An 18,174-nucleotide genomic window follows, 5' to 3' on the forward strand; every position below is an offset into this window, starting at 1 on the left:
ATTTGATGGTTTTGCAGTTCATAGAACCTTAGGATGACCTGAGTTGGAAGGAACCTTCAAAATCATCTGGTTCTAACTCTGCTGCCATGGCGGGGAAACCTTCCCATTGACCAGGTTGCTCAAAACCCAATCCAACCTGGCCTTGAACAGGTCCTTCAAGGGATGAGGTACTCACAACTTCTCTGGGCAACCTGTTCCAGTGCCTCACCACCCTCATAGTGAAGAATGTCATTGTAATACCTAAGCTAAATCAACCCTCTTTCAGTTTGAAACCATTGCCCCTTGTCACTACATGCCCTTGTAAAAATGCCCTTCCTTCTTCATGCATAAATCTTGGAATTCTGTCTTGTTCATAGACTTGTCTTTTGTAGAGAAGGAATCAAGTCTCTCATGATAACCAAACCTTTTTACTAAATAATTCAGGTTTATTGATTTTTTTGCTCTTAAACAAAGATACCTGGAGCACAAAAGTCTAATAGTATAAAGTTAAATATACATGAATTTAAAACAAAATACCAGAGAGAAAAGTTTCATCCAGCTCTCTGTCTTTGAAAGATTTCTTTTCATGTCTTAAAAATTAATGTTTAAAATTCTCCCGATATTTTAGTAAAAAAAGTCTTCTAGGCTAGGATATTTGCAAGAATATATTTCAAACAGTAAAGGATATGTTAAATTTAACAGGAAATGATACCTACCTCTTCTTAAACTGGAGTCTGTTGATAAGCAAAATGTCAGTTTTTAAATGTGTCTCATCAGGTTACATCTGGATTCTTAGAATTCCTGAGACTGAAGAAACTTCACATGTGTATTTAAAAAATTGAGCAGGTTTGAAGATATTGTAGACCCAAATTATATAGCAAAATATGTTTTGGTAACAGTGATATACTGAATATTTTGAGGATAAAAGCATAGGTCAAAGTTAAGATCCAAGACTGTATTTGTCTGTTAGACATATTTCTTGGAAAACTAAACCAGACATGTGCACAGAGACTGTTACAAGGAGTTTACTAGAAATTGTGCCTTTGTGATATTTTATTTCAAGTAAGTATCACAACATGGCAATTTTTAGTTTGCTTTTGGAAGAAAAGAGTAGGAAAAATAACCTCAAAGCAAATTAAGAATACTATTCATATATTGGTTCTATTAAAGTCAATAGCAGGACATACATGACACAGAGGAGCAGGGGTTATGTTATGTTTCAAAGCACTCTGCATTTCAGTTTTTTTCAAAGAAATGAAAAAGTAGTGATACAGTAAGAAGTTAGTCATTAGCTAAATTTGTGTCATTCTTATGGCTTTAAAGTCATAAGGTTTATGGTTAAAAGGTTGGACTTGATGATCTTAAAGGTATTTTTCAACCTAAACGATTTTGTGAACACTTAACACTTGTAGACTTTTAAAAGAAATAGTAGTATTAATTATTATAACAGGTTGAAGTTGTTTCTATTTTGAGTTACTAATAGAATTGTAAAGGTTACATTACACACGGAAGTCTTTTTTACAAGCAACTGAGAAATCAGTAAGATGTGTCTAGTTGGTAGCTGTATTTATCTTTCTTAAAAAGAAAGAATGAAGTTCAGGTAAAACACAATTCTAACTTATGCATAAATACATTTCACTTATGTACTGGCACAATTTCTGTCTTCTAGGTTTTGTTGGGTTTTTTTCCTTTTTATAGAGTGCTTAGGTTTTGGTCAAATGAACATGAAATCCAGTTTTCTTTGAAGCATTCTTTTGGATGCCTTACTTGTGTACTCCTCATTTTCCCATTTTCCTTTTTTTTTTCGCCCATCTGCATAGAGTTTTAATAAACTAATGGTTATAAACAGGCCTTTTGCTGATCATAGGTGGAAATGACATCTGTTTGCAAGCGCATATGGCCTATACTGCAAAATGAGGAGCCGAATTTATTTAAGGAACAGTCAGCAAAATCATGGGCAACTTTTACTCTCTGACAAATTTTCTGTACTTCTTTGCTGTATGAAGAATTGTAGTTTTTTCTAAAACAAGTGCTTGGTATTCTTAATTTGTGATTTATTTTTTGAAAGTGAGTTTGTAGTAGGGTTTATGAAAGGCTTCATATTCTACATAGAAAGAAATAAAATGGATGTGTGCATTAGTCTGTTTCTGTCAAATACTAAGCTTACTAAAGTGTTTTCTTGCTTGATTTTTTTCAACTTTGGACCATCTCATTTCTTGCTTGGTATTAATTTGAAGATTCGTTTACTAAATCTTCTTACCGTGCCTTTCCTGCTTTTTGCCAGTATACCTGACTTGTTTTACCATCTCAAACACTGAGATAATACTAATATTTGAGATGGTAGGAACAAGTGATAATTGTACCAAATCCTATCTTTTCTGTTGAAATGAGTATTTGTCTGAAGACTATGTGCTCAAACAGTTGCAAACAAGTAAGGTTGTCAGAACTTTGCTAATTATTGTATACAATAAAACTTTTACTTAGTCTTGAGAAAGTTGTCTTCTGGATCAAGTTTTGGTGATTGTCCTGGGTTGAGCTGGCAAAGCGCCAACTGTCCAGGATAGGGTGAAAAGGGTCCCTCCTCCCCCCAACCAGCTAAGGGGAAAAGAAGAGGGAGAGAGGGAAAAAGAAAACTTCCAAAGCCAGGTCTATGCTGAAACTAACTACATGTATTTATACAGAGAAGATAAAATTAAGAGGATACTACAATGTAACACACACTTGCACAAGTTACATATATATAACAAGGAATAACTTCCCACTTCCCAATTAATACAAAGCCCATTACTCTAAATTCATAAGCACTCCAAAAGACACTCAGCAAGAAAGTATAACAACAAAATATTTCTACTTCCCTGAATGCAAACAAAATGCAAGCACAGGCAACAGGAGCAGGGTCCAGCATAGTAGAGGAGCTGCTAGATGTCTTCCTCTTAGTGCAGCCATGATGGAACTAACTAAGCCACTCCCACACACTGGATTTTACACCCTTTGAGATGATGTAGTATGGTATGGAATACAATATTATTGGCTGGAAGAAGTCAGCTGTTAGCTAGCTCAGCCCAGCTTAAATCAGCTGACAATCCTAGGCCTAGCTGAACTTTAAAACCTAAGTTTAGGCCCACCTGGCTAAACCCATAACAGTGATGAAACACTTTTCTGCTTCCTAGCTGCTTGTCATTACTGTCAGAGCACCACTGACAATAAAGTTTCATGAGTTTGCCCTCATCAGTCCAATACAAGGTCAGCTGGGTGAGCTCAAGCCACTTGCATTGACTTTTTAAACTAACCTGCCCTTTAATTTATGCAATCAATTAGAGAAGCAGTTTGCATCATCCCTTCTTCCAGTGATAGCATTGCGGTGCAAAACCTACAGCTGCCTGGATGCATTGACAGTCTGGGAATTATCTTTGTCTGGCACATCTGTTTGAAGATCAATGTCTGTCACCAGCCTTAGCGCACTGTGGAGGAGGTTTGACGTGAGGCATTTCACTTTGTGATTGTGCCATAGACTGACACAACAGGCATACTGTCGAATGGCTGTAATGTGATGGGGTATGATTGCAGTCAGTTCATAAAAACTCAACTGACAAGGAGACAGTCATCAAGCCGTGGTAACTTTACCACTCTTGGGCATGTGTACACATGAGTTTGCTATTGGACACCAGGGATATAACTTACAGTAGCTGCTACCAGTGGAATGTGTCTTGTCTGAACAGGTTTTATGACTAGGCTGAGTTGATCAATGTGTGACAGTGATGTATTATGGCAAGGAATTGTTGTGCATGTATTGATAGCTGGAATAGGTTCTAGAATTCAATGGTTCAATGAAATTACATACCTGCCTTGAGTAACACTGCGATCTAGACTTACCATCTATTTTTTCTTTTAGTCTTCAGTTTAACCTCAACGTTCATGCTGTCTTTCAGGATGTAGCAGAAACGTATGGTAGATAGGTGCTTTTCTGGGGCAGTTTTTAACTAAGAATATGGTTATTGACAGAATGTGCAGTTAAGGGGGGGGTTTTCTGCCCCTACAATATTTATTAGGCCAGCAATACTTACCAACTTGAAATTTCATGAGAAAATATTTCACCAGAAACAAATCTAGGAGGTAAAATATTTTGTCAAGAAATTTTGATACCATGTGAAATACAAAACAGTGGAAGAAACATCTGCATAAAACAAGTATTGTTAAGAATGTAAATTTGGATGTGGAAAATGTGATGGTGGTTTGAACATGTTTAGTTATTATTTTGAGGACTGATTTTGAGTATGGAGTCATGAGTCATTTACAAAAGCAGATTATTTACAGATTTTGCCCGTTATGTTATGTTGTACTTCTCTGGGCAGTTTTATGTAAATGGTATGTTATGCTTCTGATTTTCTGTTACCAGTATAATACAGCTATACAATTATTTTCTAGATATTTCAACAGCCTTCATTAAATGAGCTAGAGTGTCATATTACAGTGCAAAAATCTGAAATGAAGTTTTTACAGTAAAAATTGAAAAACTCAGGTTTTAACCTAGCACAGCATAATTTGTACACTACAGATATACCGGAAAGCAGCAATATAAGGACTGAAACAAAGCGTGAGGTAGTTTTAATGTCTTGTGTATTTGTGTCTAAGTCAGGCTAGTGAAGCCAAACATTTTTGCTCAAGGGTCCAGATAATAATTTTAATATCTGTTGACGCTGCTTATAATTCTGGAAGCTTGTTTGAATGGTTCTTGTGTTATCTGCCAAAGACTTGTTAAAATAGCTGTTGGGAGTAGAAGGTTTTACCTTATTAAATACTGAATATGGGATTCTTAATTAAATGAACTATTTGAGGGATAAATTCTTCGTAGGTTTGTTAAAATGAATATTTATCAGGTATTTTGTGGTGTTTATCAAAATTACCATCTTTCCTTGGAAGGAAAATGAGATAAATGTGAGTGGTTATTATTATGATTTTATAAATGAAAAAGATTTTTTTCCCAAATTCTTGATTTTTACAATATAATATAGTACTTTTTTTTAGGAAGAATGACAACAATGTCCTTTGAAGTTTATACTTTCAAGTTCATATAGTGCTGGATTGCCTCTTTTGTGGTGTCTCACTGTTAAATATAGGCATCAGGTAACAGTAACAGCTAAAAACTATAGTTTATAATATACTATACTATAATATATATAAAATATAATGCTATTATATATGTATATGTAGATAGATAGATAGATAGATAGATAGATAGATAGATAGATAGATAGATAGATAGATAGATAGACACACATATATCTAATTTACTATGAACTAGTAAATGAAAGAGATCCATAAATAATTCTCTGGCTTACATTGGCCCATGGATTGAACTGATCATGATGTTTTTCAGTGTATTCAGCCTCTTTCTCATCTGTTGTTTTTTGGGGTTTTTTTTCAATTGTGATTGTATAGAATATGGGAAACTTGGGAGGGATTTCTTTACTAAGGTTGCTAGTATGAACATGTCTCTGAATGATATAAATAACTTAAAAGAGTGGACCATCATGTCCACTTCCCTGGAAACCTGGTTTACCTGCATTTGGTATCTCATAATATTTTCTTTGAAAAATGTATGATGTTCTTTCTTAATGTCCTGTACTGTATTCTGTATTTGGGAAAAGGCAAAGTTTAGAGCATAGTTCCAGAGCATGTGGTGGCACCTCTGTGAAACTCTGTTTAACAAAAACCAAAATGCTGCACAAGCAGTGTAGAGTGAAGAATAGAAGGTGAGAAACAGCCCTACAACCACTAAGGTCAGGGAAGGAGGAGAGGGAGAAGTTGCTCCAAGTGCTAGAACAGGTATGTCTCTTCAGCCCATTAGAGGAAACTACTGTGTTTGTCATGAACTGATCACTATATCAGAAATAAATCAATTACACTCCCTTGAGTAAAACTAAATACCAGCTTTAAAAGCCTAGATCCTAGTTCCATCCTTTCAATAGTCATTGTTGGTGATACACTTTTTCACATGTGCACACAAGTTTTTATCAAAACTTTAGGGAACTCAACTGACAGGTTACAAATCCTTTGTATTTAGGCAACACAGTAAGTGAAACTGTAGAAACATTTTGGCTTTAGCATCACAAAATATACACATAAAATAAAAAACACAGTGCTGCACCAGTAGTAATTTAGCCATTTTCCCTTTCACTGAAATATCATCTCATTACCTTGTTGTTTAGCCTTGTACGACAAAATTACTCCTGACAAGTTATTAGCACATGATTTAACAGCAAAAATATGTTGGATATTCAATTTTTTTTTAATAGTGATCCTTCTGACTTCACAAAAGACTGTCATGTTGCCCCTTCATTTACCCTCATGTGCATTCCCATTATACAAAAAACAAATAAGCATGGACTCAGCTTCTGATCAGAATGACACTACTTTGATGACTTACTGCTCTAAAAAGTCAAAGGTTTTTGAAGAAGAAATAATTGGAAAGGTGTTTAAAAAAAGGGTCTGGAACAAACCAGAAACCAGAAACTTGTCACTGTTGCGATGAGTTGGAATGCATGGCCATGTGACTGCATGCTTCCACATCTGTTTGGTTCTGCAAAGTACAATGGTGTATATACATCTATAGAGTTGTGTTTGGATTTTTTTTGTGAAAAGCAGAAACTCACATCCCTTGCCTGCAGTCATAGAGAGTAATAGAAACAACTTATTCTGTGAGAGTTGGTTAAAAGCTTTGTTAAATGTCTTGTAATGTCATTTTTTCTTGATACCATTAAGTGTGTGCTTAGCAGCAATTGTAATCATCATAGTCCAGTCTCTGTGGAAAGGGATACAGCTGAGTGCTGTTTTGTATGAAGACTTAAAAGTCAATTGCTTGACCCTCCTGGAGCTCTTTTTGGAGCTTAAACTTTATTACTTTGTGAGCTGTGTAGGATTTCTGTTAGCTAATTAAACTGACATGTCTGCTGGATGATTGTAGTGGTTTCAGAGGTAAGCTTTCCTATTTTATGGTGAACAGGAGTTAGAATTGCCTTTTACTGATACATAATTTCTAAATCTGTAGTGTCAAGATATTGAAAGGCATGAGTTAACTTGCAGTGCTGGTAAAGTTCCTGTTGAAACATAATGAGTCAAGAATTTGCTGGTCTTCCCCTCTAAAAAACTTCACTTCTGCCTTGTCAGCCTCAGGTTCAGCTTCAGGTACATTTCTTTCTGTTCCTTCAGCTGATAAAAAACATTAAGCTTTCTGCCCACTGTCCTTAGTACTGCATTTGGGCATTGATCCGTCCTTGCAGAAGGAGTACTCTTAAGACATTTCAGGAGGAGTTCCAACTTCCCTACTTTGATTTTTTTTTAATTGCTTCTTTTGGCAAACAAAACCTGTTCTAAGGTGTCTTTCATAATGCAAACAGGTAACAGAAGGATATTTAGAAATAGGCATATTCCTTTTTCTGCTTTCTGTGTACCTGTTACCAGTTAATATGTGTCCTATTCACCTACCAGCTATTTCTTTATGATAAATCTTCTGCCACAAACTTTCATGTATATATTAATACTACAAAGTCTGTTTATATCTGGATTTCTGCTATTTGGCATAGTCTTTCGTAAAAATGTTTTTGGAACCTTTGATGAAAAATCTTCAGATTTGGATTCTTTTACTGACCTTTCTTTTACTTGACCATTCTTCACTCATAAAACTGGAGGGATTTTTTTGTTTTCTAAACATTTAGAAACTTTTAAAAACATTACCATTTCTGTGTATATTTAATACAGGTATGTCAAAATTTATTGTAGAATTTGAGGACTAAATTAATTAAAAATTAAAAGCTTATACTTGGCAGCAGCAGCAGTAAAGTTTGCAGTTGTGAGAAGAGTATTATGGATGCCATCTTTCAAAATGAGTTTTGCAACAGCCCCAGACAATCAAATTACTGTATATTTTACTACAGTCTTTTCTGTCTTGGTAGAACTGTTTGCCTTCATAGCAAGGATTGTGTTTAAACTATCTGTGCATCTGTAAAGCTCAGACCCACCTTCTTTCCACAGACCTTTAGTTTGATCACTAAATAGGCAAAAGCAATATAATGTTTCTTAATACATATCACCAATCCAACCTGTTGTCACAGGGAATGATTTCCATGTCCATTAATAGTTATCATTTTTCTCTATTCCTTTTTTCCATAGCTAAGCTCTGAAAAAGATTCATGTTGCAGTCCCAGCTGCCTATTTTTACAACTGTGCCAGGAGGTGAGGGTAACCCAAGTTCTTGTTAATAGATTTTGCAGTGGATGAGGGTGAAACAATACTGAATGATCTGTGTAGAGTTTACATAAGATATATGTAGGGTTTACTTTAGAATAATTTGATTGCAATGGTTAGCAGGTGCTTAGCCATTTTGGTTATTATCTATTGTAATATAGCAATATGAAAGCATAAGGATAACACCTAAGAAAATATATAAGGAAAAGAAAGAGCAGGAAAGGGTAAGAGTAGAAAGATCTTACCACCCGTGAATCTTGTGACCACACTTGGTTGCTGCAATTTTGATGTCTGTTGGTCAAAGTTACGGTCACAGTCTTGATCTGTCAGGGGTGGGGTAAGCCCACCAAAATATCCATTTCCATGCGTTATATTTGGTCAAGGCTCAGGTGGGAATGCCTAGGTACTTACGCAGGGCCGAGAGTTTTACACTGGATAATGTAATTCTGAGTCATGGGACGCTACAGGAGTCTTTGATGGTCTAAGACAATTATGTTCCAGTTGAGTCAGCTGTGGACCGTGAAAAGGGGTGACTACCTTCAGGTTGTCAGTGAATGTTCCAGTACTTCCACAGAGGGGAGTTTTCACACCTAAGCTGTTATGTAAGGGAGGGCATTGCCATGATAAAAAGCATTATCCCACCTCCCAGGATCTGCCTTTGACCTCTTTGACTTCTTGGTCTCTCCCCTTATTTGGCTAAAACCCCAATTCTTAGCCTCCACTGGTGGATGTGCATACCCTCTGCACCTCGGGGGTTACTGCAAGTGGTCGACTGGTTGAGTCATTAACCATTAACAGACCAGCCTTTCACAGCTATGTATAAAATTTATGTCTGTCTGTCTGTCTGTCTATCTATCTATCTATACATATATGTAAAGAAAAAATTATTGTGTTCTCTTTGCATCTGATCAACTGTGATTAAAGTAGCGAGACTATGAATTTTATATTTTTCTGCATTTTTTTCTCATTTCTCTGTTCCTTCTTAGAGTCTTTCTACCTAGTTACTCTTAGCAGTCTCGTGCTGCTTGATCCACTGTTTCTCCTTTGTTGTCCTTCTCTTTGGCAACATGCACAGTGCTTTGACCTTTTTTTCCAGATTTCAGAGAAATCATGTATATTCCAAGTTTTCTTTATACAAACACAAAGTTCATCTAGGAAAAAATTAGTGAAAAATAATACATTCTAGTTTTTAAGAAAAAGTACTATAGTCATGTAATGATTAGGAAATGTAGAAAATGGGGCTTTTGTTTTATTTAAAGATGTTTGTTTTATTCAAGAAATCTGGGACTTGAAGTTGAGTATGTTGGTCTTGGGATGTTATCGAGAAGGAACTGATAGGAATATACAAAATATGTCCATTTGACATTCAGATTTTAAATGTACTAAACTACTTTCCAGATGTATTTTTGCAGTGGGGGGGGGGGATTTTCTTTGTGGCATATTTTGAGGGTTTTTTAATATTTGTTTGTGGGTTTTGGTGAGGGTTAGGGTAATGGTGCTTTTTTAAAAAAAAATTGTCTTGTTGTTTGTTGGAATTTTTTAATGCTCATTTCAGAAAAAAAAGTATCCCAAAACAGACTTAGAAAACCACCTTAGCAATATTTACATTTGTAGTTAAAAATATGTGATACTACATTTTGTGATATTTCATGGTAGATTTTTTTCCTCCTTTTTGGAAACCCATCCTATTTAAAGTGAAAAACTGTGTTATGTGGCATCTTGTAAATGTATCATACTGGAAAGTTATGGACAAAGAAAAAATGCCAGTTAAATTAAGTTGCTATTTAAGATTAAATTAATTTAAAGGAATAGTAGAAGTTTTGACATATGCAGTATTGAAGAAGAATTTATCCTGAATTCCTTTTCTTGTAAATCAGTTATTTTACAGTTAAAGTGGCAAAATGCAACAACAATAATCACAATTTAAGTTTTGTTTGACTTCATGTATTTACATAATAGCATTTTACCTTACTGGTATTGTGTGTTAGTATTTCTCTCTTCTTAACCAAACTTATTCAGAAAATCTGAAATTCTAATTCAATGAGGTCTTTCTTGCTTTGCCGTAAGGACATATGACATAGAATGAACAAGAAAGCTGCCCAGTTTAAGTGTTACTTTCACATCCTCTTTCTCCAGATTGCTATGTGAAACTGTACATAATATAAACACATATTCTTGTCTCTAGTTAGTCACATTATAGTTAATGACCATATGGTCATTATGGTATAAGATCTACTGTCTGTTGTATTTATATTCCTCAAGCATATTGTTCCTTCAACTTCACAGTGTGTTAAACTATTTCAAAGGGAAAAAAATCCTTTCCCTCTTGTTTCTGGTTGTCCTATCAAGTGTAACCTTGGACCCTTATAGAGCAATTAGACCAGCCTCTATCCCCTCCTTTGTAATGAGATTTCTTGCATTTCTGAGTCTATAACCCTTTAGTCTTCCCTAATGGGACATCATTATTCTGAAAGAAACAATGTAAATGTAAATGAATATTCTCATTAACGAGTCACAGAGAAACCTTTAGTGGTAGCGCTGTGGTAATTCTGCTTGTTATTTCTCTGGTATTCCATGCAGATTTTTTTTTTTATAATTCATTATTAGTATTCAAAATTACTTCTTCTTTAATTCTGCATGTCTTTCATAATCCGGTGTTCCAACTAGTTCAACCATGTCCTTGTTTTATTCTCCAGGAACCACCTGTGAAATGTTCAAGGTCTCTGTCCCCAAAGAGCTCTTTTAGAGAGTCAGAGGAGCTAAGGAAGCTTAAAATAGCTGAAAGGAAGATTGAAAACTTAGAGAAGACACTACAGCTAAAGGTGAACATGAAAAAAAAGCAAGCCCCAAACCTGCTAGCTATAAGCTTGCGTAGATAAAGATACACCAAAATAAACAGACATTTTAAAAATTAAAAATACACATATTGTTATGGACTCTGTGTTAGCATCAGAGAGCACTCTCCATTAGTTTACCTTTCTGTTTTACTGGATGAGCAATCGTGCAGTCCTGTGGAAGCTTAATTGAGCTGTCATCAATAAACACATACTTGTTAATTACATTTTCAAAGCTTGTATCGGAGAATATATATTCTGAAAAATTCATGTATTCATATAGAAATAAAGTACAGAAAGTCCAAAATTTTTTTGTTTGCAGTGAAACTAATATTTTGAAATGCTGAAGTAAATTACTTGAAACAGATTTATGCCTGGAAATCATAGAATTTGTGGCTCAGAAGTTACTGTTCTAACAAATGCTGTTAAAAAGCCCTAATAAACAACACTACTCCTTCCACCCCTTGGTAGAAAATCTTAGTTGCGCATGTGTTACAATTTCTTCCTGTTTCATAGATTTCTGTGGGTTTGGTTTTGTTGATTTGGTTTTACTTCAGAAATACAGTACCTTTCAAATGAACAATTGGTTTCAAATTGCACATCAGAAAGCAAAGCCCAAACCCTAAGTCATATTTTCTCAAACATTTGAAATTTGTCCTCTCCTCCCTCCCTTGCTTTACTTGTTGCTTATGTTTGTTCAGAGTTACGGAATTTGAAATATATTTTCAGTATGTGTAGCCTAAAGCAGAACTGGTTGGATTGAACATACTGTGATAAATGTCTGGTAAGTGAAAAAATTTGGGAGCTATATCAACCACAGTCCTGAACTTCTGCCTCATAATAAAGGACATATGTGATACGTCAATTTTAGAAAAACTGTAGGTGGAAAGTATATTTTAGCACAAATGCCACAGTTCATCAACCTGTGTACTTGAGAAACTTTAATAAAATGTCTTAACACACATAGACTATATGAACAGGAAAGATTATTTAGACTTCATATTCAGTCTTACAGGTTGTCTTGTTTCTGGGAGTCAGAAAATTAATTTTTTTTTCATTTTTCCTCTGTTGAGAAATCTAAGGCATGTCCCACCAGCTAAATCTGAAGCTGAAAACTGGCCTTTGGGAGGCTTCCTAGTTGTTTCTCTTACTTGGCCTGCCAGACACTAATGCTGCAGATTATTCTGACATGTGGACTACAGCTGCTTGCCCTTGGAAGCAAAGCTCACACATCAGTGTGTATGGTTGTTGCTTAAATGATACAGAGTTCCACATTTCTCTATTTTATTCTGGAAAGAGGAGTGAAGGAAAACACTAATTTTTCAGCAGATACAGAAGAGAAAGAACTCCCTACATAACCTCATTTCATAATTTTTGCCATTCACCATACTGCATTGACTTCTTTTCTATTTCATCTTAAAGTACAATTTAGGAATCTGCAGCTTTAATTATGTTGCAGGTGTGGAATCTCTATCACAGCTGTTAAACCATGATGTCTTTAAGGGCTAAGTCTTATATCTCCCCTTGAAACGAAACACATGAGCTCTGTGCATTTTCTCTTGAAAAGCTGCTTGGATTCTTTTGCAAAATGCTTTAATTGGTGGAAAGAAAAGTGTAGAGCCCTGGTCAATGTACTAAACACTGCTGTGGCACTACATTCAGAATTCAATGAGGCTACTGCCAGCACAACAGTGAACTAAGCTGTCATAATGTTAACATCATAATATTTTTATTGGTATTCTGTGATTTCTTGATATTAGCCTTTTCTTAGGCATTGTTTCCAACAAAGAATAATGCATGTGGTCAACATTTTCAAAACTGGCACTTATATTATTGCCTCCTCAGGAAAGGTGTTGCCTTTATGATTACTTTGAATATTCTTGCTCAGAAAAATCCTTGCTCTGTCAATAAACACACTAATGATGCGTATCTGGGAGATGAAATTGTAACTTTATCCATTAGTGCTTCTGAAAAATGGATTTAAAAAAAAATTTAAAAGTGCTCTATGGGGTTTCCTGGAACAGGAATGCCCCAGTCAGTATTGCAAAGGAGCAGAAAAGGACACGGTCCTATTCATAGGATTTCCCAGTTCTCCTCAGCTGACTCATTTCAGATCAAGACAAGTTGGCCATATCTTTGTTGCTAATATAAATGGGGTGATCATGTAAATTCAGGGTGTCCACAGTTTTTATACAGACTTGCCTTTGTTTCTGAGCACACTAAAAAGCAACAGAGCATGCCTGATTGCACCCTTGTTTACAGAAGTGAATGGCAAAATAAATAAAAGTATAACTTGGTTTTAAATAATGAATTATCAGGCAGCTACTTAGGATGGTCCAAAGCATGAGGACTTCAGTCTACTTTTGGTCTTTAAGAAGGGGAAAAGAGTTTTGTTGTCAAGAGGTAGGTGTATATGAACCAAGAATACGTTATCTTCTGCTATATTATGTTTCTAGAACTGTGAGCGCTGGCATAGCCTAGAGGAGATAATTTTGATTTTACCTTGAAAGCTCTCAAAAGCAAGCTCTTTCCTCTGAGGGAGACAATTAAAACTAGGTTATGTAGGTATCTTTTGGGCCAAACTTAATACTTGGTTATATCAGCAAGAGCACTCTCACATTTAGCTCAGATTTCCTGTATAGTCCTATTTCATGTATAGTGCTCAGATGCCAAAAATAGATTATTATTATTGCAGCTTGTCCACATAACTATTTGTGGAAGGAATAGTCTTCCATTATTGTGTAGGAATTACTACAGAATGATAGAGGAGACCTGGAAATAATCTGGAGGTCCAGCACTGCTAGAGATGGTTGTTCTGTCCATTACTTCAAATGCACAGAAAACTCTGCATAAGACAGTTTATTTTTTTAAATATAACCTAATTCAATCAGAGAGAGACAGATCCAACATATAGTGGAAATTTCAGTATATATTTAAGATCCTAAAGTGTTTAATTCAATAAAGACACTGACTAGGGCAGTTAATTGTATAATTTCTATTTCTGCAAGAGCAGAGTAAGTGATAAAGGAAGGAAATAACTGTAACATAATGGATAATAGAACAGGTAAGCAATAATGAAAAATGTAGATTCATGAATAGGAAAGGCCAAATTCTACAGTTGGTTCACCTCTGAAAGGGCATTGACACTAATAAACTTCTTAAAATTTATGCTGAAGACATTTCTTTACAGTACTTTTCTAGACTTAAACAGTTTTTACTAGCAATATCAAACAATCTCAGAACAATTGTTTCATGAACTTCTCTTGAAAACACAACATCTGTAAATGGATCCTTATGAAAATTGGCTGTTGTAGTGTCAAGCAAAGCTTAGTAATAGTCTCTATGTCCTTAGTCTGAGATTAATCTTGCTATTTATGTGATTGGTTTTAATGTCATTGTAGTATTTACATGAGCCACTTAAAAATGGTCAAAAGTACTTTTTAAGCAAATCTAAATTTATAAATATGTCTGTTTTAGAGTTTCTGTTCTGTTTCAGAAAAAAACCTGCCACTATCACTTTGAGAAAATATTTAATGGTAAGGTCACTTTGGACATGCTTCTGTTTCTAAATTTTCTTTTTGTGTTGCCTGAGTCACTTCCAAAAACCTTCTGGAATTTTGTATATATTAGCATTTGAAATTCTACCTGGTAATTTTCAACTTTGTGCATTGTGAAAGCTGGGCTAAGTTTTAGAAGTCAAGCTTAGTCTAGGTAGTTTGTAGTTAGCAGTACTCTGCAAACCCTTACAATTCTTTTCTAGTGGGATCTTACTACTTGCACTATTGGTGTATATTATTGACTAGTTCTGAAAAGCCCTCCTTGCATATAAGCAATAAATACTTGTACATAAAATATTGTGATTTACTTAGTTCTGTAGTTGCTCTGCAAGCAGAGCTCCCACTGAACTGGAAATGAAGTTCTGAGTGCAAATTTTGCTGCAGGAGAATGTATGGTGAATTCTTTACTGCTATATTCTAGATCTTGATTTGCTTTGTACTATGAAGTGCCTCTTCTTAGTGTTTTTTTTTTCCCACAGCACTGAATTGCCATTTAGGAAAAGCTTTTTTTAAACTTAGATGATGTTATCATGTAATATAAATCAAGATGTATTGTACTTTTTGTTCTGTACAATTTTTATATGGTTTTGATGATAAAAAATCTATTGTAAAAGTTGTTTTTATTTCTTGTTTGCTACATTACTAGAAGACAAATCTGGGTGTTGCAAGTTTATGTACTTATATAAAAGGAAATCCTGAAGCCTTTAAATTTAGGGTTTTTTTCATGTGAACAGTGTTTTCCTTGAAAATGCATAGGTTATCTTTCCACTGGAAAAAGAAAAAAGGTACTTTGAACAAAAGGCAGTGCCAAAAATCCTGTTTCAGTCATAGTAACCAGAAAACTTTAACCTCAAAGACTGTGATTCTTGATCTTTCGATTTAGATTTCTGACTTTCTTAATAGTTGCTAAAAGAGAACTTTTGTTTCATGTGTTCAGAATGACAGTCTTTTACATTTTGTCCAACTCTAATTTAATTTTTCTTGTTTCATGCAGACTCAAGAAACTGATAAGCTAAGAGCAGCCTATGAAAAACACAAAGAAAGACTGCAGATGTTACAGACCAACTACAGAGCACTAAAAGAGCAATTAAAGCAGTGGGAAGAGGGTGATAGCAGGTAAGTTACATAGCTCATTAAAAACATTCCCTTTACACAAGAAATCTGAACAGAAGTATTATATAGGTATTCAAAAGAGAATTTGATTTGAAGGAAGATGATACTATGACTATGAACAAGACTTTATCACTTATTAAAGGAGAATAAAGGACTTACCCCTATATGAGAAAAATTGTAGTTGAAACCAAGAGGTAATGTATTGAGCTGACACCTTGACTTATTTAATTTAGATCTCATCCTGAGCCCAAGTACTGGACAAAGCTCTGCTGGGCTGCTCACATATGTTTGTCTACTTCCCCAGTCAATTGTTTTGTTCACTGTGTATGTTTTTAATTTTCATAACACAATTGTTGATTATATTTCAAATAGTTTTTTAAAATAGTTTTATTCATTAGAAATTAGAAATAATAGCCTCTAACATTTAGTTACTCAAATATTAATTCAATCCAATCCTAAAATTTACTTCCTAATAGGTGGAAAAATAATATACGCATGAAAGCAGTCTGTTTTAATCTGTTAAATTATTTAAAACTTAGTTATTTCTGAAAATTTTACTGAAACAATTGCAATAAGTATCTTTATTAGTGAAACGAGGTAAGACTGTACTACACAAAAATATATATAATGAATATTCTATATGTAATTCTCCCTTTTTATTAAGTCTTTAAGTCCTTAGCAGACAGAATTTTTGGTAAACAGATAAATTTGGAGGCATGAAAACATTTCAGCTCAGTTATCAGCCACAGCTGTTTTTCAGGAACTGGTTCAAGAACGTAATTTCCTTGTGGCTTTAGCAGGATTTAAGCATACACCTATAGCTCAATAAACATATATGTTTTACTTGAAAATAATTCTTCCTGCCTAATCTGTCTAATCTTGACAGATACTTTGTGACTCTCTCTGAACAAAAAGAGAGTCACAGAAAATGATGCAAACCTGGTAACTCTTTAGGGTCCAGGGTGACATAAAGCATTCTTCTGGGAATAATAAGCTGTCCCTCATATATAAATAATGCTCTGGCCTATCTGAGTATATTTGCATTGCTTTGAAATACTGTGGCATTTACTTCAGAATGGTTTATCTTTTAAAAAGAAAAAAAAGGCTTGGATAAAAATAATGGTAAAACACAAAGCTGCTACAGCATTGATGGTAGCACAGGAGGATTTTTTTAAATATCCAAGCATAATGACAAATAAATTTGTTTAAATGGTAATGAAAATTTGATGTTTATTTAGGAAAAACATGGATGATGACTGTTTTAAATTTCCTGCAATCTGGAAGTGACTACACGATGATAGTTACTATATTCAAAGAAATTTTTTAATTCTGTGTCCATAGCTATTTATGGTCCACTGAGAGGCCAACACTGAAAGGTACAAAATTTAACCTAGGTAAAGATAGGAAAATCAAACTTGATATACAGTGTAGAATGAGTGTTCTGGTTCTGATAGTTTTTAAAAAAAATTGAAGAGAAGGAAAGAGACAAAAGCGACTTCGGTTTGTGTTTAAAGTAATGGAGACCAGCTTGTGTTATGACAGGAATGTATTTGGGAAAAGTAGGTAATGGGTGAAATGTAATACTAAATCATCATTCATCTGATTTTTTCGTCTGTATTTAAGTAAAGCTGAAAATAGCAGGGTTTTGTTAATTTTAGACATCAGAGTAGAATTGTATGAAGCCACACTAAAAGAGATTTCTTCTTCCTTTTTAGTACACTTAAACAAAGGAAAAGAGCTGAGACACAAATAAAAACAGTCTGTAGCAATAAGACTATTCTTTTGTGATCTCAAAAAGCTGTGTAGTGGTGGTGTAATGTAAATTGTGCATTATTTACTCAGTATCAGGTTCTTATATAGCACTTCTGATCCTTTTTAAGTGTTAGAGGACCCCATTCTAATTCATCATAGATTAGTATCTGTTATTGAGATGGCAGCTGATGGGACCTAATCCACCTGTCAGTGTTCATACAACTTGCACTGATGTACCTCACTGCAAAGAGGGTGGGGACCTTAGGAGGTTACTACATTCTCTTAAGAATTTATTCTATGCCTAGTAGGAATTTAGATTGCAGAGAATTGTGAATTGATTGAACAAAGAATTTTTTAATTCAATTTTTATCTTTTGCATTATTAAAATACATAAAATATTTTAATGACAGAAAAGCTGTTAAATAATTTTATTTTTCTTTGCTTTTAAATTCAATATTCTTTTTCCCTATACGTCATCTTATGTATAGACAGTTTAGTCTTCCATTATGCTGTAGAACAGCTGTTTGCTTTAAGGTGTGCATTAGTACAACTTTCAGAGTGGTTTGCGAGGGCATTAGGGAAGCTGATGGCTCTCTATGTGTTTTTCAAGAGATTATATGATAGTTTCAAATTCTGCTTTCTCATACCAATATTTTAAGGAATGTCAGCAGAATGGGGGTGACACTATTCTTCCA

At 34.6% G+C, this 18,174-nt stretch overlaps 1 protein-coding gene across 1 annotated transcript in view; it reads left to right on the plus strand.

The window, feature by feature from the left end:
• The window catches only part of CNTLN (centlein), a 200,530-nt gene that overhangs the window by 86,393 nt on the left and 95,963 nt on the right, over positions 1-18,174 (plus strand). The window contains 3 exon segments of the mRNA XM_071581574.1: positions 8,149-8,211; positions 10,920-11,045; positions 15,609-15,730. Coding sequence (XP_071437675.1) covers positions 8,149-8,211; positions 10,920-11,045; positions 15,609-15,730 — 311 coding nt within the window.

The sequence above is a fragment of the Pithys albifrons genome, chromosome Z (genome assembly GCF_047495875.1).
Source record: "Pithys albifrons albifrons isolate INPA30051 chromosome Z, PitAlb_v1, whole genome shotgun sequence".
NCBI lineage: Eukaryota > Metazoa > Chordata > Aves > Passeriformes > Thamnophilidae > Pithys > Pithys albifrons.